General features: G+C 46.8%; 1 protein-coding gene across 2 annotated transcripts in view; it reads right to left on the bottom strand.

The window, feature by feature from the left end:
- The window catches only part of IFT43 (intraflagellar transport 43), a 46,553-nt gene extending 25,003 nt beyond the window's left edge, over positions 1 to 21,550 (bottom strand). The window contains exons 1-4 of one of the 2 annotated variants that reach the window (XM_035327652.1): positions 21,506 to 21,550; positions 21,276 to 21,365; positions 14,776 to 14,805; positions 5,377 to 5,444 (exon numbers count right to left, since the gene is read on the bottom strand). In XM_035327652.1, coding sequence (XP_035183543.1) covers positions 5,377 to 5,444; positions 14,776 to 14,805; positions 21,276 to 21,365; positions 21,506 to 21,550 — 233 coding nt within the window. The remainder of the gene's footprint in view (positions 1 to 5,376; positions 5,445 to 14,775; positions 14,806 to 21,275; positions 21,366 to 21,505) is intronic. The other variant, XM_035327653.1, reaches the window with a different exon arrangement.
- Positions 21,551 to 26,281: the final 4,731 nt, after the last annotated feature.

The raw sequence follows: 26,281 nt of genomic DNA, 5'->3' as shown, positions 1-26,281 counted from the left end.
AGAAAAGAAAAGAAAAGAAAAGAAAAGAAAAGAAAAGAAAAGAAAAGCCCAACTCTTTTTCGAGGTTCCTCTGAGCACTGCAAAGACACAAATATGGGCATAAGCCTAGCATTTTCCCTTTGCAGGAAACCCTTGCAAGTCGCACTGTGCAGGATTAAAAGGAAAAAAATCCCCCATCACAGCCATGCTACTGAGGGATTCTCAGGTGACTCTTTTGTCTTTTAGGGAGTTTCATTTTTCTGCCAGTTATCTTTACTGAGTCTAAACAGAAACACCAAGGAGAGCTCACCCCAGCAATGACATGGAGGAACAAGAGGACAAGAGCCTGTTAGCATTCCCGGAACATCCAGCTTATTAAAAAAAAAAAAAAAAAAAAAAAAAAAAAAAAAAAAAGAGGGAGAGGGAGAGTGAAGGAGAGGAAAAAACCCACCCTGGGCCTGCACACTGCAGCTTACCGCCATCTTGATGTCCTTGATGCGTGCCGATGGTGTGGAGGCGGCTGGCACCAGAACAGCCCAAGAGAAGGAATGAGAGGCCAATGGAGATTTATGTGAGGAGAGTGAGATGGACAAGGTAAAATTGTCAGGAGGAGTTGTTAGAAAGTAAAATATATTGTGACAATTCCACTCCTGCCGTTCATCAATAAACTGACAGATCATTTAGTGTCAATTAGGAGTGATAGATGGACAAGTCCCCATGATCCTGGGCCAAAATTAATGGCTGGGAGGGAGAGGATGATTGAAAATGACGGCTGACATTGAGAGGAAAGTCCTGAAGGTCCCCAAGGGGCCATTACTTGCCTCATTCCCTTGCAGATCAATGCAGGGACAAACCCAAAAACAGACACTTCAAGACAAAACTTAATCAGACTTCCTTTTCTTTCATCTCTTAAGTTGTGCCCCCTCACTTGGTAGCCTCAAGCCTTTGTACCTCTACTGTTCTCATCTCTGAGGACATCCACAGATGGCTGCAGGATGCAGAGGGAGGCTGCTGTGTTCCCCACAGCCACAAGCCTGGCTCTGCTCCTAACATGGCAGCGTCACAAGGAAGCCCAGCCTGAGATTTATCTCAACATTGCTGGACTGGGAGTAGAGGGCAGACACAATGACATGAGCTTTCCCCTGCCACACCAGATAGAGAAACTCATGAGCACTTTACTACTCCCACTTGCAAGACAGGGATGGCCAGAGGTTCTATAAACCAGACACTCTTGAGGATCATTTCATACAGATACAACACAGGATAGTTTAAGCCCATCTTTTTGAAACAGGAGGTTTTTAACTTTAGCTACCTCTAGAGACCTTGAATCATAAAAAACCTTAATCTCTTAAATAACTTTCCTCCAGCTCCAGGGTGCAATCTCACCACTGCCCACCCTCCAGAGCCCTAAATTATGTCTACACATTGCTTGGGTTACCAAAGCTGTTCCACTCTAAAGGTCACCCCAACTGCATCCACTTGCTTCTGACAGGCCCCTGATATCTACCTTCCTGAGAAATGCATTCCTGGACACAGTACCAAAACACATTCTAAATTGTTCTGGTCATTCTCCTAAACAAGCCTTGATTATTCCAACTCGGTATGACCTACCCCTCAGAAAGGAGAGATTTCAGCTGTGGCTGGAGCACCTGTTGCTAAAATGGCAGGATCCCTATAGAAGAAAGGAGACACATGTGCAAGTGCTGGAAGGGATTTCCTCCTGAAAGCAGCACTTGCTTTTGCTTAGAGGGCCACCTGAAATGAGCTGTGTTTATTCCACAACAACCCCAGCTGCTGCCTAGAGAACTGCATGAAATTTAGGGGTCTCACCACAGGGAGGTTTCAAGACCAAAGGGAACAAGGACCCAGGTAAACTGCAAGTGTCCCTAGAAGAAAAAAAGAAAAAAAAAAAAAAGAAAAAAAAAAAGAAATAAAGAAACTTACTAACAGGGACAAAAAATGAAGAAATTCTATAAGGATAATCAGCTATAAGTAAAGTCTGATAGATGAGATCAGCACAAGCTGGAATTAAACGGATCTTGGAAGCACCTCTCCTTTGTCAAATCCTCACCAGTGTGCCAAACTGAGTTCCCATTTCCTTTTCCCATTGGCAGGCACTTTGTGTTTCTTCCTTCTGATGCAGGAGATAACTTGACAATAAAACCTCTGCTTTGCTTGTCACAAGTGTCAACGCTGATGTCATTAAGGACATCAGCACAGCCTTCAGAATGGCACTTGGGCTCCATCCAGTGGTTGGAGAGCTGCTTCTCTAGAAAAAATCTGATGTAATTACTGTTATTTATATAATCTCAGCAGGGTACTAGGACCCAAGTGGCTGCCTAGGTTCTTGGCTGGTCCCCTTTCCTGTAACACTGCGGCTACAGTATTGCTGGGGCAGCAAGGGGACTGCCTCTTCTCACAGAGAGCTGTTCTCTCTCTGTACAAATTAAAATAAGTACAGCAGATTCAGTTGCAGAGGGCCCTGTCAGTAAGGAAAAAAAAAAGATTCTTCTGTCACTGCTTTGCACCATTTATTTGCTGATTGCAGAGGTCAAGTCTGAGGGTTTGCTCAGACACTTATCTGCAGTGCTCACTATTCCCCATATTTACAAAATTGAACTCCTAGTAATGACAGACGTTTTACAGAGGTACTGGAAGTCCAAAGAAATCTCTCTCTGCTTGACTTTTGAAAACTTATTAAAAATAATAATAATAATAAAAAAATACCATTTCAATAGTTCAATAGTTCTTGGGAATTTAAATATCTGACACTATGCTATGGGGACTTGTGATAAAATTACCTTATCTTACTTCCACACAATCTGTGCAAATTAATTTTAAAACCAGTTACAGGCTGGGAAACTTTAAGGGGTCTCCTCCTCTTCTTATCTTGCAATAGTCTGAGACAGCACTAGCCTGATGGAAGGAACCAGCAAGATGGTGAGAGTATCTGCAAGTTTACCTAGGTATGACAAGATCTGGGCAGGTAAGGGACTAGGAGGGAGCAGCAAAGGTAGAAAAAAAACAGAAAACCACATTGCAAATGAAATTCTACTCTAACATGTCCCAAATGGGAATACAAAGAACAATTTCAAGTTGTCATTTCACACTGATAAGACCTGGAACTAGAAATACAGCCGAAAAGAGTTTAAGTATCCCTGCAGGGAAAGCAACAAGTATGCAGTTGCAACTGGCTGAATCTTTCAGAAACAGAACTAAAAGCTTAGACCTCGAATAGGGAAGAGAAGAGACAGACAGTGACAAGACTGCTTCACAAGTGGCTGCAGTATCCCATCTGGCCCACAACATATTCACACAACACGGAAAATCTAGCTGCAGCCACTCTGCTCACCCTTTCTTTCTAAGCAAAAGATCACAGATTTCAATACTGTCAGTTCAAAATTACTTAGAAAAAAATACTGAAAGCAGTATACTTCCCAAGTGTAGGCTCAGTTACACTGCCATAGGATTCCTTATAGCTGCATCAGATATATCAAAAGAAACATGTTATTCTAGTGTAATTACATCTCCCCTAGTGAAATTGGAGCAAGTCAACTTGATGGGCTTCCAAACTGAGTCAAATTGGTAGAAAAGCTGTGGAGAGATAAAGCCTGAGAAAACAGAACAAGAAAGCTGCAGCAACATTGGTATGACATCAGCCGATGACTCAGACTTTTCACATGAAGGCTTTACTCTGGGATATGTCACAAAGACAGCCTCACAGGCCAGCATCTCATACTTCTCTGAGGAAGAGAAGGAGAGAAGGAGAGAGATCACCCTGTTGACAATCTGTTGCTGAAGGAAAGAACTGTCAGGGAAACGATTGTACAAAAGTCTTGTCCCTATTATCCCTAAAGAAAGTCAGAACACGGCTTGCCATCATAAAATGTATTCCATAAAAGCTCTTAATACAAAGGAAGAGAATGCTGTCAGATAAAGGATGAGACTGTATGCATGAATGAGCAAGGGGCACGTCTTCATCTCACATCCCACTGGGCAGGGTCATAAAGGTAGAAAGGTCTGCAGCCCCCTAGTTCCCATTCTGCTTCTTCAGCTGAATTGTGTCCAGCCTCGTAGGAGCGTTTACTCCAAGCACCTGCTGTATCTATAAACCATGCAATTGGGATGCTGGAGAAGTATCACTGACAGCTACTGCAATCTATCAGATGAGGCTGAAGTTAAACCATGGAAAACATACTAGAGTAGCATACAGCACAGTGCCATTACATTAGGAACCCACACACTGTCCTTCAGGGCACATTAGGCTCAGTCCTGAATAACTGTATTAGCTCCTATCCAGTCCCTCACGTATCCACCAATTACATGATTTATTTTTCCTAAGCAATGCAATTCACCCTTGTTCTCTGCTATCACATTTCCATAAAGCTTCTACTTGGTTCTACAAAGAGCTGATTTATTCTTCAGAGACAAACAAAGAGTGATAATTTTCCCAGAAAATTACTGTTTTCCAGAATATAGACAACCTTTCTCACCTCCTAAGAAATACTGACTACATAACAGGTCTCTGGATGTTCTGTCCCATTCTCAGGGTTCCAGAAAAGAAAATATATAACTTTTCCAGAAATCTGAGTGCCTCCAAAGCACATGTCCAGACATATACACGCTTATTACAGGCCTTAATATATACAAGCAATCTCATACCGCACCATGGCACAGGCCTTCAGTTCAGTGAATAGAAAATATAACACCAGTGTAACTTCACAGCTTGAAAAATAATTAATAGCTTGAAATCTCTTCCTAGTCTGAACTGTCTTTTAGTTTTGATACCCATTCTATTAGCATGTCTGAGTATTTCGTTTCTATTAGATGTCCTTCATAAGCATCAGGCTTCTCAACATACATTACACAATTTGTGCAATTTTTTCTTCCATCTCTTCTCTCTGACCATCTCCATTATAGCACAACCCCATACAAACATACACATTGACAAATTCGACCTTTACTGTCAAGGCTAATCACTAAATCCCGAACTGTTCATTGCACGCTTGTCAGTGGGCCGCTGTCATGTGTCACTCTCCTGGAAAGGACGCAGGCAGTCAAATCCCACCCCACCAGCTCCTGTATTTAACATGCTCATTATGTTCTTGGGCTCCTTCCAGTTACTACACCAGGTGAGGAATACACCGCCTCCCGCAGACAGATGTGTACACGCTTCTGAGCCCAGATAGAAGTATCAATTTATGAAGAGCATTTTCTAGTGGAACCATGCAAGAGCAACACTTCAAATGGTTTCAAGGAGTTACAAGGACGGTGGAGATACAGGCCATCTGCAAGATTCAGAAATATTTTTCTAATGCCTACGGCAGTAGAGCCCAACCAGTGATGTTCAGTTAATCCATACCTAAGCTCTTAATAGAAAAAGAGGTGAGTACTCACTTGGTAGGTGCCAGTACAGGATCATCTGCCCAGCCTCCTTGCCGGCGTGGGGGTTTGGGTGGTGGATCCTTTAATAAAGAGAAGAGACACGTTACAGCCAGCTCCAGTCAAGCCAAAGTCAAGTCTTTTCTGACACCAGGTTCACACATAGTGAAGTAGCAACTTACAAAACAGAGACACAATGTTTAAGATGCTGTTTAATCATAAATAAAAAGAATAGATATATTGCAGGACAGTTTTTTAAGTGTCTTTGTTAGCAAAAGATGTACCACTCTAGTCAACATCTTGACAAGCTGCAGGTCTGGGTGCCTTTGACTTGCCCAAGACAAAAAGGAGATTTGATCCGCAGGGGATGTGCTGTTCAAGGCACGTTTCACAGGAACACCTTCATTACCTATACTCACATTTCAGCTGGGAGCATCACATTTTACATGTTTGCTAGGGCACAGGTCAGTCAGCACACGTTTTAGACAACTCATTTTAGATGAGGAATTGTTCCCTCAAGTGTCTGCTTTTCTCCCCTGACTAGAATAGGAAGTTAGACAAAAAGTTCAGATACGGACAGACACACCAAAGACCTCTAAAATTAGGGGAGACGAACGCTAACACCACCACCACTTCTGAAATGCTGAAGGGAAAGTTCATTTGGAGCTTAAAGACACTCCCTGCTATGTTCTTGCACTGTCTTGTGTGGCACTCCGCCGCATGGCAAGAGAAGACAAGCATTCAGCTTGGGGCTTACAATGGGAATTTTCAAAGACTGGGTGCACCGTGTGGGAGCTGCCCAGCGTCTTCTGCAGTTTGGGGCTCAGCCCCCTGCCTGAAGCGCCTCGTACAGCAGCGGCTTCAGTGTTTTGCGTGGCAGGCAGTGGTGAAAGCAGAGGAGCAAGGTGAACCCAATGGATGAACTTAAGTTTATGTAGCTCCCAACTGATGGTGCCCAGCTGCACAGACCTGTGAAAGGACCATTGGAAGAAGGGATAATTGGGTAGAGTGATGTCTGAAAGTGAGGAACACATGGTAAATGCAAAGGTGTCTAAGCTAGGGAAATGGAGAGGGGACATGTGGCTCCCACAGCTTATAAGAAAGGGAATGGACTGGGTGACTCCTGAGGATTTCTGACTTGACAGAGGGGAGCTTGCATGTGTGGTAGGGTCAGCCCCGAGCCAAAGTCAAATTGTCTCTTGCCACAGATGAGGAAGGGACTGAGCTAACCCCTGATGGTAGGGGTCTCCCGTGTTTATTTCTTGAAGCAGAAGCATTGTTTGTGAGTGTGGGAAATGAAGAGAGCCTGCCAGGGGCAGCCGCTGCCTGCTGCAGGGAGGGGGCATGACCCTGCATAGCTCCCTGATAGGAGCAAAAATAGTCATTCTCCAAAAATAAATAGGGAGCAGGAATGAGGCAGGAGCCGCAGTCCCAAAATACCAGCTTTCTTCGGCAAAGGGAGCACAGGAGGGCAGAGGGACAGGCAGGGAGCGTGAAACGCAGGAAACAGCCTCCTTATATGGGCTCATCCGCAGGGGACAGAGCTCAGCCGACTGGAATGGCCATGTCACAGAATGTGAAGCCTTCGGGGGCCCAAGTGAATGGAGTTTTCTGATCTTTAAATGATTCCCCCAGATTCTTAAGATGCCAAACCAGAGAAGAGGCTGCAGTGCCAAAAAAGGAGCATTTTGAATTCGGTTGATCTGGACACACCCAGAGCCCAGGAAAAAGGGGAAAAACACACCACATATGGGCGTGCGTGCCCACATAAACATCCCTATTCCCATTACACACACCCCTACCTCAAAAACACACTCCCTCCCACGCCGATCCTTCCCATGCAAACAACCCTTCTCCCTCCTCCCCGCATGCCATCCCCAAGATCAGCAGCAGCCCACGTTCCCTTACAACTCCTCACAAAGGCATACCGAGTTACACACGTGCCACCAAAGAGCTTGGTCAGAAGGCTGACGGAAAACAGCATCTCCAGAGCATTCCCGTGTACTTACAATTTCAAAAGCCCCATCCCCAAAACTAATATTTAACTCCAGGATAAGTCAAGCTGGGCACTCCAGATGAAAGGGTGCTGAGAATGACTGCCCCAGTGCTTGCACAGGACGTGACTTGGTTGTGATTAGGGGCTTGATTCCAACATCTTCCCAGTTTTATAATGTTTTCCCATCGATCATACACATCAGGCAACCGTGAATGTCTGTCAGACCCTGACAAACAGCTCACATATACCTACAGGCCTTTTATTCCTCTTGCAATAAATCAGGCAATTCTTTTTGAACTGCCCACAGGAGCACTAGCAACAGGAAAGGCAATGTTAACTGTCAGCTGAGGATAAATAGTTTTTCTTCGTCAGTTGTCTGTAAAGTGCCATAATAAGGTCACACGCCACATGCACTTTTGTCAAGTAAATAAACTTACCTTCATATGCCTTCCCATTTCTAAAATGTAATTTACAATTGAGAATGCAATGCCATGCATGGCGATAATATGGTCATGGTTAGGGACCTTGCAGTTGCAAGCAAGAGCTTGAGGCAGAAAGTGAGAAGAATGTCAAGCCCAGAGGGAGCAGGGCAGAAATGGTAGATGTAGTTTTTCTGTAATGGAGCAGGTGTGCTCCTGAACACACCTTTCTGATGAAAAAGACTGTAGGCTTTAAATGATTAGCACCTGTTGGTACTATGTGCTATATCTCGGGCAAGACTTTTATTATACAAAGCTATGAATCCAAAGTGATTTAGCATTCAAAACACTGAGACTCCACCAGCTCCTGACAACAGTGTCCTCTCTCATCCACACCACTAACTAACCACTTGTTTGCTGTGGTTTGCTTTTCTGCTTAAGTTTTGCCGGTTATCTCCAGAAGATTTTCCCTACCTTAGTTTCTGCAGATTGTCTGCTTTTACAAGCATGTTGCCATGGTCTTATTTTATTTATTCTCAGAAATTCAGTTCGGTGCCATTTTCATGAAAGCAGGATTTCCCAAGCCTTCTTCCCAACACTTTCATACCACCACTGTAATCAGGATTTTATCTCTCCCTTTGAAAAATGACTGGCCTTGCTCAGTGAGCCTGAATTCCATCTCCCTTGCATTAATGCAGAAACGCTACCTTCTTCTTTATCTGTAGTCAGGCCCCTTCTTATCAGACAGGTGTTCGATTCTAATTTGGCTTCCTCATTAAGACAGAAATTTCCAACATACTTGTCAGATCATGTCTGCTGTTTTGAAGGTGCTAGTTGGATATCGCTTCCCTCACAGAAGCAACTAACCTGTGTCTCTGTGGGTCCTGAGAATCCAGCAAAGTTTCTGTTAAGACCCACCACAACGCAGGCAGATTATGGACATGTTGGGTCCCTCAGATTCTCAGGAGGGTCTGGAAATACGAATTAATTTACCTTCATCAACATGACAACTCCTTTGAAACAGCCAGCACCCTGTGCAGGGAAGCAGGGACTCAAACGACATTGACAGTATGCAGCTGAGGACATAGGATCTTTCTGTCATGCAGTACATCTCCTTAAAATGTGTGGGATCTGTGTTTTGCCCCTATGAAAACATGGTGAGATTTATACATGGTGTGTGTCCTGTTTTCACCGAGTAATGACCATGGAGCAGAAAGAAAGGAGTATGTCCAGACTAGAGCTTCTTGTTCTCCAGTAGGTTGCCAGAGTTGCCCCTGACTGAAGAAAAGCAAATGTTCACGAACAAGCCTGATTAATTAGCTTTGACTGTTGCCAGTTAAGGAGCTGTAAGTCAAATAGCTTCTAAGCAGCTACATAACACTCACAATCCACACAGATCTCAGAGCACAAATGAAATCAAAAAAGGTTCAATTCCCAGATCTAGGCAAGTCTACTTTTATTTGCAAAGAGTAGCCCATCTCTGCTAGCCCTCTTTATCACATCCACAGACAGTAGAAATAACACATCTGATTGTGATGAATCCCCTCCAAGGACTTCTGCATGTCTTAAATGCCTAGTAGAAAACACTGGATTTTCATTTCTTCCACGATGTGTCATTCTTCCTTTATAAGGGAAACTGCTCCTGAGATGGAAACATTTCTTGGGGGGCCTCAAATATTCTCCATCGTCCACCACAGCAGGTAAAGGAGCAGCTCATTGTTAAAGAGTCGTCAAGAGTTTCTCCCTTAAAACAATGGTCAGCTCCAGCTAACTAGTCTGTTTACATGTGTATCTGCTGAGAAGTTGGCACATTGCAGTATCCGACACCTTAATCTGCCTCAAGAGTCATTGCTCTTTCCTGCATGAAACCACCACAGCATCACACCACAATCTAGTTCTGTGAGCAGGGGATCACCAGGTGGAAATTCCTCACAACCCACAGTTACAGGGCTATGCCCCTTCTGTTCCTCCTAGACGGAAACATCTCTCACCCAATTTGCTGCCATCTTGTGCTACCTACTAACAGAAGCGTTCCCATCCATCTACACCACTCCTGCCATTCTTTTGCTTCCTTCAGGTGGGTCTGTGAGAATTCAAAGCATGAAATAAGTGTGTGGAAAGAAAAGGAAAAGCTTTTACTAATAAAAATATTTTCTATGTGTGTGTCAGGGTCTGTCCCTAATCCACATCAAGGTAGCCAAGCAGGAAGGACACGGCTAGAAAGGCTGGGAAACATGGCTGACCAGAAATGCTATTTCAGTAGATGTCATCAGAAGGCTAGCAGATAACCTCAGAAAGCTGAAAATAACTGCCCTGCCAGCCAGCCACTTGGGGTGCACGGGAGAGAGGCAGCGCAAGGCCTTGGGGAGCTCCGGGCCACACAGTGCTGGGGCTCACACTGGGGAAGTTGGCCTAATTAGGGAACAAAAGTTCAGCTGCATTTTTGAGATTCCTCATGGAGAATCTGGCCAACTTCCAGCTGAGCGGTCCCCGGGAACAGGCTCGGAGTCCGGCATTTCTACAAGCAACCAGAAGACCACTGGGAAAAAAAAAAAAATGAAAAAGAAAAGACGCAATCCCTATAAAAAAAAAAGCAGGTAAAAAAGCCAGTGCTTCCTTGGATGCCAGTTCCCATCAGTGGAGGGTGTTTATTAACATAATCCAAACAGAGGACAGAGACTCTTGGACACGGAGGGACAAATTCAGCCCAGCCCAGGACAAACATGCAAAAATGGCATTCAAAACGTGCACCAGCCACAGGAAAATCTGCCTCAGAGAGCCCTCCCAGGTTCCCAGAAAGGCCTGTCACTTCAAGAGCTACCTACTGCCAGTCCACCCCGCTCCCAATTGCATGCCTGAGAAGGCAAACCCTGGCAACAAACCATACAAAGAAAGTAGCTATTCCGTGGTGAGAGCTGTTCTACAAGCTGAAGATCACAAGAGAGAACAGGATGCTAGAGAAAACACAGTAAGACTGCAGTGTCTTTGGGATGTGAACCTTTTGCCCACCATTCCCTAGATCTTACTGCCATGCAAGCCATGAATCCCAAAAGGGCTACAAGACTGTGCTACAATTATACAGGTCCTCTTAGGTCTTCTTAGGTAACAAACTCTCTGACTAAAGTGGCTGGACAGTGCCTACTTCTGCATAAATAACGTCCCCCAGTAAACCACAGCTGAGTGCACCATGTCAGGCTCCTCCGTCCCACATCTCTGAGCCATAGGCAGGAAATGCGGGGAAGATCACCTGGGGAGTGGCTGCTAGGCAGATTGAGACCAGACCAGACAAAGCAATGAGAGTTTGGAGCTGGGTGCCAACCGCTGTGCGAGGGTAAGAACTGGGTCAGGAAAATACCGCTCTGATTAAAGGCCCTGATCATACAAAGCCCAAGGCCATGTCTACACCGCAGGTGCAGACACACCTGCAAGCAGGATCCCTGTGAGTCAGCTTGAGTCTGGAAAGGCTCTGGCTTTAGCTGCTTCTTTTAACCATGCTTGTACCACCCCGCAGCACTGCCCAGCTGGGGCAGGTTGCTTCTCACTGGGGGATCCGTGTCATCCGCACTGTGTTTTACAATGCAGATGCACAAACCTATCCAAATAAGCCAACCACTGGATTCACATTTCAGGGACTTAAACATCTGATAATTGTTCTTCCAACAGCCACTCATTGAAAATGTTTGTTCCTGACATGTCGTCTTAACCTAAAAAGCAACCTCTGGGACCTACAGCTACAGAAGGACTTCACTGACCCTCTAGAAAGGTCAGATCCTCAAATTCTCTTTGCAACTGTTGCTTTAAAGCATGTAATTGCTCAAACTTTGAGTGATAAAGAGGCATAAGTGTCAGCATCCACCTAGTTATGGGGCAGAAATCAGGTGTTGTCAGCATTCACCTAGTTACAGGTCAGAAATCAGGTGTTCTCCCTGCTATAGCCCATGAAACACTGCAAGGCTACCTATGGCATGCCTGCCAAAACAGAACTATAGAGCCAAGTCCCAGCTGGATTCACGAGGACTAAACCAGATGTCTCCGTGCTCAAATGTTGTTACCTTGAGATTAGAAAGTCCTTCCCTGTGGCCCAAAACTTCTTTCAGTTCCCTTCTGCAAAGCAGAGCAGCTTCAAGAGAAGGGACTGAGAGCCTTCTCAGACCAGAACAGCTCACAGGTTTGTCATTAGACATAATATTTTCTAGGGAAGTGGGAAACGTGACTTGATACATCTGTCAGGAGGAGAGAGAGAGGAAGAAAATCAGTATCTTCCAGCTTGGAAAGGAGATGGTGGGTTTGACCTTTGAGTTTACGCATAAAACATGTGGCTACAATATCAAAATTAACACCTCCATCCCTGGTGCTCCCTGACGTAAAAGGTCCAGCTCCACTGCTGATGGCTACAAAGCACCAGGATGGGGGCCAGGATCCTTCCTTGCTAGTGCAAGGGCTTGCTCTCCTACAGCTCTCACCAAGATGCCAGGACTCTGCAGAAGAGCAGGGTGTCAGACACACTGCAGTCCCCAGTCACTCTTTACCACCTTAACAAATCCACGGTCCCACCCTGACATTGTCTACATACCGCACAGTGTGGGGACCTAAACGGGCCAAAATAGTGGATTTTACTGTTAGGGTAAGGGATCTAAGTTCCTCCACGGATCTGTGTTCAGGGAATCCCCACTGTTTTCCTGCACCAAGTTCTATTCCTCATTTCAGGCAGGGGCTAAAGTGAACTGGAGAAGGGACTTCTCCATGGCCCCAGAGCAAATCTGTGGCAAAGCCAGGAAGAGAACCCAGCAAAAATCTTGGCTCCCAGCCATGTTTGTACTCCTCCTGCTTATTCTGCCTCTGCAAATTAACTGAGATATTAGGATCCACCCTTTATTATACCATTGATCAGCCTTACAGCCTTTGGCTAAATGTCGCAGGCAGCCTTGGAAGGTGCAGCCAAATGAGTGATTCAGCTGGCAAAAATTCAGATGCAAGATGAGTGGTTTGCCAGGGGATGCAAAATGAGTCTCAGAGCAGGCAGATGGCTGGAGGGCAGGACTTCAGCAGGTACGTTCACATCAAGAGCACAGATGGGGCTGCTTGCTGCTATTCGGCCAGCCACAAACTATCTTCACAGCAGCAAGAGGAAAGGGACCAAATCCAGGAAGAGTTCAGATTGTAACACTCAGCACTGCCCAAAGGGAGTTCAGAAAAGGGTTGCATGAGCCATCAGGGGGACAAAGGGGCCAACCTCGGACAGATGATTCAAGAAGCCAAGTATTTCAGCTTGGCCAGGCAATGACTAAGGGAGGGATATACTGCAACTAAACAAGTTTTGGATCACTCTTTTTATTATAAAGTTCCACTATTAATTAGTTTGGAAGTGGCTTGTGATACAATTAATAGAAGTTAGTAAGCATTTTAAAGTCATAAGTATTAAAAGTTACAAGTCAGATTTCTGAGTGCTCCATTAACCAGTTTGTTACCCTTCACAGGCACCTACAAGTGTAAAAATACTTTCAACTGTGACTGTGCTGCTGAAGAGCATAAGCCTGAATAAATGGTGCAGGAATTATTCAGACAGAGGGGTTTCAAAGAGGAGATCGCTTCATACTATGGAAAATCTCCTTCCCAGGGACCATTGCACAACATCCGTGAAGCAACAACAATTGCTCACGCAGAAGTCACATCGGTTTAATTGTTTTGAAGAAATTTAGCAGCCAGGAGCAAGAAGACACCCGCAGCATGTGACCAGCCACCACTCAGTACAGCAGACTTCATGAATCGACGAATTAGGGCAAGGCACAGAGGTGGAATTAGTTCCAAAGAAATGACTGTAAGGACTGGTTACAGTGAAGTAAAAATATAAAAAAGAAGGTTTAGGTCACAATTAGGAAAAAATTAGGAAAAAAATCTGTTGGGTAACCAGTCCCCAAAGCTAGACCATCCACAGGAGATCTCTTTGCCTGATAAATGGAAAAGTGCTCTAGATACAGTTGTGAACTATCCATCACTGATTAATAAACTCAGTGGATCTTTCTTACAGTATCATCTCTGGCACTACCAAGATAATCTGAATAGTGTTAACTCCTTGCAATAAGCATACCCCACTGAGGCCAGAAATAATGAGATGGTTGATACAGGTTTCTTTTCTGGGCTTTAAACTTCACAAATGTGTCTAGTACACAACCGCTACAGGGCTGGTGCTTCAGCAGAAAGAGTGTATGGGAAAGGATGCTTTAATTATCTAACATATAAAGAGAGCTACTATAGCCAGGAAAATTCAGCAACACCAATTCCATCCCACAGAAGATGCAAGACCATTAGCACAGAGACTTTAACAGAAACAGGTACTAGTTCATAGTTTGTTCTGAACAGCACCACCTTGTTTCTTAGTGCCAAATGAATGTCGATACGTATTTTAGCTTTGCTGCAAGATGAGCAAGTGTAGCAGGAGGCAGTAAGAAGCACTATGCTATCCCATTAACCACAGCTATAAGCATTCCAGAGCAGGTACAGTAAAAAGGAAGGACTCACAGGAAATAGAAAAGCACACATCCCTGTTACTACCAGCTGGCCTTCTCGTCTGGGGCACCAGCAGGACTCCATAAACCCTTAAGACAAGTTTTCATGTTATGGGAGTGAGCTAAACATAGTGGACAGGGCATCTAGGTAGGCTCAGATAGGTTCTGTACTTCATTAGCTAATTGTTGCCCTGACTTTTAAATGAAAATAGAACATCTTTCTAGTGAGGTCTGTGACCTCAGTACAAGATGCAGCAGCTGATAACAGCAGCTGTTAGAAAGATAATTAAAAACAAAAACAACAACAATAAATCTGTCAATAATAGGAACAGAGGATGCAGGAGAGGTACTGCATCTCAGGAATGATTTTATCTTATTCTCCAGTGCTAGAGTCAAGTCTCCTCCTAAGGTAGTCTCCAGACACATAAATAGGTTGGTCCTACTAGTCCCCTTCAGAGGAGCCAGCATCTATCTAGAAAGCCTCTAGTCTTACATGGTCAGCCTTTTCCTCAGGGTCTTCATCCTAAAGGATAAGGAAGGAAAAAGAGAGAAAGAAGTTAAAAGGAAAAGCTACAGAACTCTGCTCAAAATAGCTTGGAAGATCGATGTGAATGGCTGTCCCGCAGCACATGCTTTGCAACCTTCATCGCTTGAACACAGTGCGAAGTTGATCCCATTGTTGTAAGATTTTATATCCACAGTCATTTATGCGTCTACAAACTGTAATACTACAAAGCATGACTGTTTGACTGCAGAGGCAGGAAAGTCTGCCAGCAGTCATATCCTTGAAAGGAATACTAAAGGGAAAAAAAAAAAAAAAAAACCTACAAATGAAAGTGAGAGGAGAACTTAGTTCTAATAGCATGAGATATCCCATGTTTTTTAGTCACATAGGATGCTAAATAGGTTTGAATGGATAGACGCTGCAACCATGCCAGAGCCCACAAAGGATGCCAGACCAGTCGTGCTGGGCGTTACACACCATAGCAGGTTGCACCCCTTTTTTCAGGAGACACTTTCTCAAACCAAAGTCAGATCCTCCACTAGAAGCAGGAGCTGTAGCTGTTAGCATAAGTTAGCCTTAGCTGACAATAGTGTTGTGTAAGGGCACGAACTTCAGTTAACCCCATTGGATAAGGGAGCAGCTTAGTTATGGGGCAGATGAGTAACTGCAGTAAAGCAGTCTGTTAATCACTGTGAAACCTGTGAGCTGGTTGAGAACCGTACTGATGAGCAGATCGCCAGAACCAGCAGCAGCAGCAACCACTTGTTAGGCACCAAATGCAAGGAGGAGGCATTTAAGAATCTGGTAATCTCTACACAATCCTAGAATAACAGCATTCACATAATTCAGGGAGAGACTATAATATATATTCCATGACTCTGCACTAAAACTATGCACAGCATGGCTGGAACCACTATGCTAACGCACCTGATGTTTCTTCTGGACTGCATCACCTCTCCTCTGTAACAGGGAAGTCATGTAATTTATAAATTCCATACACCTCTGATGAAAGTGTTTTGGTACTTGAGTTCACTTGGTCTCTGTGCTGTCATTTGGTCTTACGGTTTTACTGTGCCAAGAACAGAGGGAGGCTACATGCAGGTTAGGGCAGCAGGGGTACAGAAGTGGCCGTATCAGTATGCAGTGTAAATGAAATCGGATTCACCTAACTGGTGTCAGAACTGTGTATCTATCAACCAGGGGCCCCTTGTTCTCCCACCTGAGAGCAAAAAGGCTTCTGCAGGGCCCAACATGATCTAAACTTCTCTGGATGTAGACCCCAGGCAGTACAGGACTCACAGTCGCACTGAAGGAAATCGAGCTGGACAACACGTGTTGAAAAAGCATTTAAATAAAAGCATTTAAATAACCACCTCTTTGAGCAATCTTCCACCAGGATTCCACCCTCAGCAACTGCTGTGTAGTTGTTTGTTCACTTGGGTTAGATAACCAGCGTACTATTTAAATGCAGCTTGGATGTCAGCCTCAGGAACGTGGCCAGAAGTCACTACCATGAGTGTCTGTAAGCTGGGTGGTAGAAATCCAAATAGCTGCTCTGCAAAAGTCACCTGCAGGAACATCCTTCCAACGTGCAGTGGAAGCAGCTCAGGCTTTTGTCTGTCTGCACAAACCTTGCCTATATTTTTGCAGCACAGAAATACTCATTTTTAACTACCACCCATGGACCAGAACTGTATAAGCAGGCTTATAGATATTAGGTAGGACAATAAGTGAAGAACATACTTTCAGAAGTGAGAGCACAGAGACTTTCTGCAGGCCTTGGTGAAACACATGGAAGAAGATCATCAGGGATCTTAAATGATTTTGAACAAACCTTGACATTAAGTGAAAGAGACCCTGTCCTACCTGTATGGAGATACGCTCAGCATAGCCTGGAAAACCCTCACCCTTCAGGTTGATACACTGCCTGTTAAAAGCAGAGGATCTACAAAGTGCTGCCAGATGGATATCAACAACACCATGTTGAATTCGTAAGAGGCAGAAACCCAAGGAATTCTTGGACAAAGTCTCCAGAAAATCCCGTCACTGTAGGATAAAAAGAAAACTGACCGGAAGCAGAATAACATGAAAATCTTTTTGCATACTGATTTCTTATGGAATAACGCATAGTTCACTCTTGCTGAGAGGAGACACAGAAAAGGAAAAAATTGCTGATATATTTAAATGAAAGGGTTTTCCACTCAGCTTTCCAAATCAATCCCATCAAGAGCTCCAAACCTGGCTGAACAACTTCTTTTGGTGGCTGTCATCAAGCCAGCATCCAGGCTGTTGGACGTAGTAATGCTAGAGCCAGGAAAAAGGGTTGACTTTTACTCTACACAAGCGTCCAGAAGCCCTGGTAGAATGTGAGAGAAAAGATCTTCAATAGATCTCTTTATATGATCTGCCCCTCCTATTATACAAATAACATGGCCAGCTTGAGTCTGTCTGATTTTGTCAGAAACCCGATAGCATCAAGATGAGTGAAAAGTAACACAGCAAGCCAAGGGATGGGAAAGGCCTCCCAATGGAAAAATTGATATATTACCTCTCTGAAAATGAATGTTTGAAATGCAGAGTTCTGGCATGCTGCAAGCAGATTTATCTCTAGGAATTCCCATTTACGGCATATTCCCCAGGGTGCCCAAGAAGTGCCTGCTAATTTGCCAAGGAGCTCTAAAGGCCAGGAACACGCACAGCCATTGTTGCAGGAGGATGCTGACTGCACCAGTTACAGCAAATAATCATGTTCCTTCTTGCCTCTTGAAATAATACATAGCTGCAATGTTGTTTGTTAGTACTTGTAGGTCTGAAAAGGCAGGAATGCTCTGTGTATCAATGGCAGGCTACGAGCTTTCTGACACTGAGCTCTTTGAGCAGCCAGAGGTCTGAATTTGAAGGTAATGCAGATGCTTTCACACAGGAATGGGAATTATCAAATAGAAATTTGGTCAGAGGAACCACAGAGACACCCCTACAGTTAAGGAATTTATTGGGGGAGAGTAAACACCATATATATACAAGAGACAGCCAAAAAATACCAAGATATTATAATATTTTTATAGAGCTTGAGGGACATATAGTCTGCTACAAGGCACAAGAGATTGCAGCTGTGCCCTAGGAAAAAGATTTTCACAACACAATTGTGAAAGAAGACAGACAGGTGATGAGATGTACCATTGTTTGGGGTCTCTTTTGGAAGAGTCCAGGTCAACAAGAAATCAGCAGTAATCTGATGATCTACACTCCAAGTCAGAAGATTTGCATATTGATTTGAAAACAAAGATATTTTTAATTACGTTAAATGAGTTGTTCACACCTCAAAGTGATTTCCTTGTAATAAGCCCAAATGTTGAAACGCAGATAGGCAGACAGGTACTTTCTGCTTCCTTCAAGCAAGCTGCTCTGACTGGAAAACACATCCAGCATGGTTCTCACTGTCAAGAAAAGACCTGAACGTTACAACAAATGAGACGTTCATACCAAAAACTTGAGCTGGGTGGAAGCTGAGAGGATTGACATGGAAATATAAAAAAAGAAGAAGTCAAGATGAATCTTAAACGGTTTTAAAACCTTGAGGAACAACCAAGAACTGAATCACTATCCTGAATGTGAAACTGCCCATGAAGGTGTCAATAGGCAAAGGTTTAGAACAAATCTCTTTGTCTTCAAAATCACTAATAGGAATAAAACCTCCTGTGATTAATTTAATTACTGGCCACTATGGCCAGTTCTAGTAAAAAAAAAAAAAAAAAAAAAAAAAAAAAAAAAAAGTATGGTTTTTATTTATTTTGAGTTTCTTTTGGGAAGGTTCCTTGAAAAGGTTTCATGATGACCAGATGACTACATGAAACGTCCATTGTAACGGCTGACCCCACCAGTTGGAGGCAAGCCAAGGCCAAGCTTCCAGAAAAGTAAAAGGTGGCTGCCAACCTAGGGTGAAGGAAAATGCAAGCTTGGATCTATTAAATGCTCGTTTTAATATCACATATGACTGTGTATGAAAGGCCTCCAATTCTGAAGCAAAGGAAAAGGCTGAAGCTTATACATAGTAGATTTTGTCTCTCCTCCAGTAGCTCCAAGGTTTCCAGTTAACAGCAACACTTAGCAACAAAGAACTGTCTGAAGGGAGAATATTGACACAAACATTTCTTCCTGGTGGTTAAGATCCAGTAACAACATATTTGAATGGTTTAAGGCGTGGAAGGCCTCACCCTTCTGCTGCTGAAAAGCTCACTGCCTTCAGTCAGAAGATTCTATTTCTTAGTCCTCTCCAGGGATGCCCAAGGACTGGAACCTTTATGATTTCTTCACAGCTATTAGGATGGCTGTGGTGTGAGACGCACGAAGTACAACTGCAGTAAGGTACAGTCAGTCAGTTCCCTTACAACATGCCTTGGTCTCTAACCAGGGAATCAGTCCATAAATGAGGATGGGCAGTTCCACAAGAGAACAATCTGACAGTGAACCGCCTTCATCTGGAGGTTAACCAAGGTTAACACCCACGTTCAGCACCAGCTGTTTTTTTCAAGGCTTTCTTTACCTATAGGCCCCACTGCTATTTTGATTACTTAAATAATAAAAGATCCTACTACTGGATGTGGATAAAGAGCTCAATTTGCTTTGCACAGACCTGGCATTTCCCATCAAGTCTTTCCAGTGCTGCAAGGACAGATGGAGGAAAGCACAGGCAAAACCATCTGCTGTCAGGGTCCCTGTGTCCCTTGCTTAACAGGAGTTTCGTGGGGCTCACTGATGAAGCACAGAGCCTGCCCAGGGGATCACCTCAGACCTCCTGAACTTCTGCAAAGGTACATTCAACTTCTTAGTATGCAGGAGCTAAAATTTTAGAATAATTTCTGCTAGTCACATGAAACAGCCAGGATGAGGCTGGGCATCACATCTAGGCAAGTATCAGTTACTCCACCTACTGTAAATGCTCTTCCTCATTCTCTAGTACCCACAACCGTGCCAAAAGCAGTTGGTTTGATTTGCCTGTAGAAAGGGATTTAACCCTAGAAACCAGAGCACTCCATTTTTGCTCATGTGGCAGAGAAGTACTGCTACATCAGAGGATGAACTCTGCAGAGTTTAGGTGACCTCTGAGCACGGGCCTTTCGCTCCTTCCAGAAACTCCCTCACAGAATTCTTCCTGAGCTCCTAACATAACCCGGGAAGGAAGAGCACATAGGTGGGAGGAGACGATTCTGTTATGCCTATTAAAAGAGAAAACAGCATACTCTCTCCAGCGGGGAATAAAAAAAGTTACATGAGGTGTAATTGTAAGAGGAGCTGTAACAGTGTGTTTTCAACAGCATAGCAGGGACTCCAGGGAAACAACCCCTAGATACAGGGTTTGGCACAGATGACTGGGAGGCAGCTACTCAGTGTGAGAGTTTTGTCATGACACAGAGTATCAGAGAAGTACCCACTCCTAACACAGACCATCCCAGTGCTGGGAGCACAGAAGCCTGAAGCACAGTTGGTGCCAGGGTAGCCAGTGGGGCAAAGTGGTTTTGCAGTTCAAAGAAACCAAGAACACAATATGTTGGAGAACACTACTGGTATTGCAAAAAGCTAAGTATTATCTCATTTAAACAAATGCCACTGTCAGCGTGCTGGAAGTCTGATGACACTTTTATCCATCTGAAGGTGTAAGGGAGAACTGTCTGTATGTCATTTCCTGACAGATAGATGCTCCTTTCAGCAGGAGATGCTGTACTGTGGAGAACATCAGAGAGCAAACTTCCAGGATTTAAGGATTCTGCAGCATTAAGCAAGAGAGTGAATCAAAAGGGTTCAGATCTTATCTTTCTGGGTATTCTAGGATGTTGCTTCACCCTCCTGTGAAAGAGGGGTTTTATACAATCTGTTTTCCAAAGAGGTCCTGCCAGAACAGAACCTGAACACAAGTCTTTCTCCAGAGCCAAGCGGGAACTGAGTTTGCACACGACTGTCCATGAGACAAAGTCTCATGCTGCAAAGTTGGCTCCTAGCATGACCTTTGTGGCTGTGGATGGACAAAAGGAAAAATAATGTTGCTGTACAAACCTGATACTGCCCACCAGAAGCTGTATTCTGGCTCTAGCAAAAGCAAAGTTCAAAGGAAAGGCATCTGCTTACCTGTACTCTGCCTCACTACCATGGATGGTGGCAAAAGTGGTAACAAAACTACGACCCTGCTCTTATTTTGATACCCATGGGAGATGTGCACGTATAGGAGGGAGAGGCCCCAAGGCTGCTTGATACAACTCTCCATGGATCTGAGAAACCACAGCCGCAGGGAAGAGCCTGGGTGAAAACCACACATCGTGCAGAAAGCAACACGGGGAAAGGGGCAGGGCAGCCGCTTGGGTGCTGGCTCTTAGGATAAACTCCAACGGGCAAAACACCCCGTGGGGGAACGACTCCGGGACGGCACGGAGACTCTCCCGGGGGGACAGGGCCAGGACCGCAGACACCTCCGGTTCCCCCGGGAGGACACCCACCTCTCCGGCAGACGCAGAGGAGGAGTTCTTCCTGCTGCCATTCTCGTCCGGAGGGACGTCCTGGCGTGCCCGGCGGCCCATCCTCGGCACCTGTGGCGGAGGGGAAGCGGGAGGAGCACACGGTTACCGACGGGGCAGCTTCGGGAGCCGGCCACAGGGCCGAGGGGCCGCTCCCCGCGCCGGGGCCGCGCTCCCCATCGCTCCCACCGGCCGGCCCCGGCCCCGCTCACCCCCGCCCGGCGCGGCGCCGCCGCCCGCTGCCGCTCGGCCTCCATCCGCCGCCGCCGCCGGTGCTTCCGGCAGACGGCCCGCCCCGCCGGCCTCCAACCGGCCGCCAACCGGCACCGAGCCGCGGCCGGAGCTCCGGAGCCGGGCTGCGCCGGGCTCCCTGCCCGAAGTTCCGCTGCCGGGGCGGGGAGGAGGCGGCCTGCGGTTGCCGCTCCTCACAGCCGCGGCTGCTCCTCATTGTACTGTTACCAGCGACAAACTGCGACCGTGTAACCCTACAGCTTTAAGCCCTGCAGGAATACTTTGTAATAGAGGCGAGGCATCACACCCCATACCTACCTGCTCAGCTTCAGCTGAAGCTCATGGTCTGGCTGAAGAATTTAAGAAGTCTGAAAAAATTGTGTCAGTTCTCCCCTTTTCCATCCCTCACTGGCATTTTTGAGTAGTCATGCAGTGACTGCGATGATCTAAGGATTAAGTGAAGTAAGATTTGTAGGCAGAGGTAGTAACTTTTCATTAGATATAACCAGGGAAAAAACATACAAGTGCCTGAAAGCTTGTCTGTTTTTTTCCAGCAGTATCAATTGGTCTAATAAAAGATACTATCTCTCTTTACAAACCTCGACATGTTCAAAGAATTCAATAAGTGAAATGTGATTTTCCTTTTTTGAAGCCAGGCTGGTTAGGCTCTGTGAAATCGTTATCTTCCAGATATTTGGCTCTTCTCTTTTGATTATGGATTCGGGTACCCATCAGGTAGAGTGGGCACTTCTCACCCAGCCCCATGTTCCACCACACAGGAATATGGCCCTGCATCTCCCATCCACTCCTCTGATGAGCTGTGGCTGTGCAGACACAAGGAGAGGGAAGGGACTGCAGCCCCCAGGTTGCATGAGCAACTGACTACAGGTTGTCTGAGTACAGGTGTGCCATCATGGCTGGCTTCTTGCTCAGAAAATGGCACCCGAAGAGGGGTGTGACTGTATCCACAGCAATGTCTGCTAAAGCGGCAGTCGCTGGCCAGTTGTGACCCCAAACAGGTAGCTGGTGGGGTGCTGCTACTGGAGGAAGGGCAGGAACAGTAAAGGGTGCCACCTCAAGCTGACAGATCACAAAACAGCAGGACCCATGAGCTCGCTCATCCTGAATTGTCCCTTCCCAGCCCCCTATTTGCAATCCTTCCCTGGTCCCCACCAGCACATCCCAGCCGCTCCCAGAGACACAGGGTGCTGCCACTGCAGGGACACCAGTCTCAGGCTGACTGAAGGAGGGTGATGGAAGCAGTCCACGTGTGGGAAAGAAGACAGTTGAGCAGTTGCAGAAGTGAGCCTTGCCCCAGAACTTTCACTTCTGACTTCAGAAATTCTCCCTGGGAGAGAAGAGCAGATATGTAGAAAGAATGAAGCCTAAAATCTGTCCTGCCCTGCTTCTCTCTGTGTTCCCACACAGACACATCCACTCCTCAGAATGGGCTTTGTCACCCACACTGATATGTTTTTGTCTGCTTTGGGGAGACAACAGAGGAGAAAGAGTTTTCATCCCTCGTTCTGTGTTGTGGTTAAAATGGATCTTGCTTGCTTTAAATGTCAGTGTCACTCATTCTGAACAGAGTAATTCTCCTCTGTGTTTGATCTTGGACCTAGACCAGTCCCTACTCAACCAAGGAGACAGAATGAACAGGATAAACTTCTGTTCCTTCTGTGGCTGTCTAAAACCACTTTCTGCAGCTCCTTTTTGTTCAGCTTAGGTCTGTGATGGCTGGGTTTCTTTTTTCCAGTGTATTCTCAACTCTCACTCTGCCTTACTTGTTCGGCTTTGTCCCCACTATAAATCAAAGTGCTGCCACCCCCTCCCCTCTGAACAGCAAGAACTACGTAAGCATTCCTTTCACATACAAGTTCTCACACCTAAGCATGGACTCCATCCATCTGGTTTCAACCCAAATCCAATCACACAAAATAGGACTAACAAAGTCCCCTGCTAGCACTGTTTGCTGTTGATTACTTCTTGACCGGACCTATGAATAGCGCTTGTGTCTAGTCCTCCTTCTGCCTAAGAGAAAGCCTGGAGAGTCTGGGAAAGCAATCACGCTTGAGCATTCCCACATGCTTCTGGCCCACCTTTAAAGCAAGTGCATACACATGCAGTTAAAGCTAGAGCTGTGGTGGAAAGCCCACATGGTAGCACTACAGTGGGAGAGAACAATGACAACCTTATTCAGGGCGGCTAAACGTTTTGTCAAGCAGCTCACAGTCAGCTGCAGAATTTATGGGATGTGGGGCACCTTGAGTAGCAAGCAGTGACACAGAGCGCTGCGCCTTTCTTCCTCACCCCTCGCATGATGAGGCCAGCCAGACTCCTGGTTTTGGCACAGGACAGTTCACCGTAAATGTTAAGCTCCCACTGGGAAGCAAAGCACCAAGCAAATGGTAGCTGCCATACCTGCTCCACCCTACCACCACCCTAGCAGCTCCAAGCACCTCACTTTGATTTTTTTTTGCAGTTTTTTTCTCCAAGCACTTGAAAATGCGTGCTCCATCTCTAAGGGTTTTTGGTGGAGGGGAAAAACTACAAATATTGTTATTCACAGAGGTTCTGGGCCAGTACCTCCTACCATTGTGAAGCTTCAGACACAAGATTCCTCCCTCTGAAAGGAAGCAGGGGCTTTGGTAGAGAGAAAAGGCCCACGCTTTAGCTTGTCTTGATCTCCACAAGAACAGCCGCTGTTTGAGTTACTTCAGCCCCAGGTCAGACTGATAAATCCCTGGCAGGGTTGGCAAGTGTCAAATATTTCCTCCGATACTCACGCGCTCGGTAGCCCTGTGAGGCTCTCCCTCAGCCCAGCTGGATCCCAGCATGTCCAAGATGTGTAAACCTGTTAGTGATTGCTGTTCACAGCCACCAGCAGCGGTTCCAGCATGTGTCAGACCATGAAGCTTCTTCTCCACCTCCTCACAACCTACAAAGTTCAACACACTGAGCAGGAAGTGAATGGCCTGATACTGGAACTGGCACCGCTCCCACATCCTTCTTCTGTGCTACTGCTCCCAAGCAGTAAGACCCCACTTCGCAACAGCAAAGTCAGCTCACAGCCATTAATCTCACATTTTCTGCTATTGAATTTCATCCATTTTTTCCATCAGAATTACCCACCCCCTCCGATAGGATATCCCAGTCCTCCCCTGTATTGACAAAGCCTCCCAACTTTGGACAAGCAGCCAATTTCATTAGCACATTCATTTCAGCGTGCCAAGATCATTAATGAAAACTGGGCCCAGGACCAGCCATCGGGGAGCTCCTTTCATAATCTCTTATAATTCCTGCACTTATCTCCGTCTTAACTAATAACTCACCGTGTGGCACTGGAGCAAATGGATTGCTGCAGTCCAAAGCAATCAGTTCTACTGCATTTAGCTATGTAACACGTTGGTTAGAGGAGATCCCAGAGTGGAAAAGGATCCAGAATTCATCTCAGAAGCGCCTCATGAGTGTTAGAAACATCCGTCCCCATCCCCATCCAGCAGACAGTTAATGGCAGTGCTCAGAATTTGCAGTCTTGGTTTGCCTGAAGTCATCTTAGAGCCACCAGACCTTGTTCCACCTTTGCCTGCTTGGTCTTCTGAGGAACCATCTTTCCACACTGCTCTTCAAGCAAAGCACACACAAGCCATACCCAGCTTGCCCTTCAGTCTCCTCTCTGAAAGGTCACACAGCCTGCGGTCCCCAGGGAACGCTGCTCGAGTCCAACGCTCCCAGCTGCCCCACGGATTCCCACTGCACCTCTTCCACACTCAGTGTCTTCACTGGGAGCTGGCTGTGCTCACCCCGCAGCAGGACCCCAGGCATGCCCTGGTGTTTCCACCCCTGCACCTTCACAACTCATCCCCCGCTTTCTTTGGGAAGGCAGCCAGTGGGCACCCCACCCCAACTCTCCAGGCCCCTCTCCAGCTTCCCTCAGCAAGTCCCCAGGCCAAGGCCCGGCAGGGGGCTCGGGGCACGTCCCACCTCCCGGAGGGGCCCCGTGGAGCCGGGGCAGGAGCGGGGTGCGGGCCGGGTACGGGCGGTGACTCCGGGCAGCCCCAGGCCGCGGGGCGGGCCGGGGGCCGACATTTTGTCTGCTGGCCCCCTTCGGAGGGCGGCGGGCGGAGAGGGGCAGGTGCTGGGGGCTGCCTCCGCCGGGGGTCCGCGGCCACCTTCCCCTCGGGCAAGACACCGCACCGGGGGGCTCAGTGGGGCGCTTTCGGCCGCTTTTACCGCGCCCCCGCGGACCACCGCGAAGGGCCCGGCCCGGCCCGGCCGCTGCCCGCCCGGCTCCAGCGGGGGGCGCCCGAGCTCCGCCGTCGCGGAGGCTGCGGCGGCCACGTCGGAGGGCGCCCAGTGCCGCCCCGCTGCCGGGGGGCCCGGCCGCGGGGCTCAGGGGGTGCCCGGTGCCGCCGGCCGTGCGGGGGGCGGCGGCGGCGGGACCCAGCCGAGGGGGGGGGGGGGTGAGGAGTGGCGGAGGGCGGACGGGCGGGCGGCGATCGCCGCAGCCGCGGTGCTGCGGACGAAGGCCGGGCTTGGACCTCCCCCCCTCCCCCGGTGCCGTCCTCCCCCGGCCGAGCCCCGTCCCGGGGACGTCATGGGAGGGAGGTATAAAATCGTGGCGGCGAGGCCGGCGGAGGGGCAGTGCGCGGCGGAGGGCAGGCCGGGGGACAGCGGGGCAGCCCGGCTGCTGGTGCCGGTGCCGCCGGCGGCGGCGGGGCGATGCCGGTGGCGGCGGGGGCATGAATGGTGCAGCG

The sequence above is a fragment of the Oxyura jamaicensis genome, chromosome 5, assembly GCF_011077185.1.
Source record: "Oxyura jamaicensis isolate SHBP4307 breed ruddy duck chromosome 5, BPBGC_Ojam_1.0, whole genome shotgun sequence".
Lineage (NCBI taxonomy): Eukaryota > Metazoa > Chordata > Aves > Anseriformes > Anatidae > Oxyura > Oxyura jamaicensis.
Note: the sequence above shows the minus strand (reverse complement) of the source record. Positions and strands in the feature narration are given on the sequence as shown.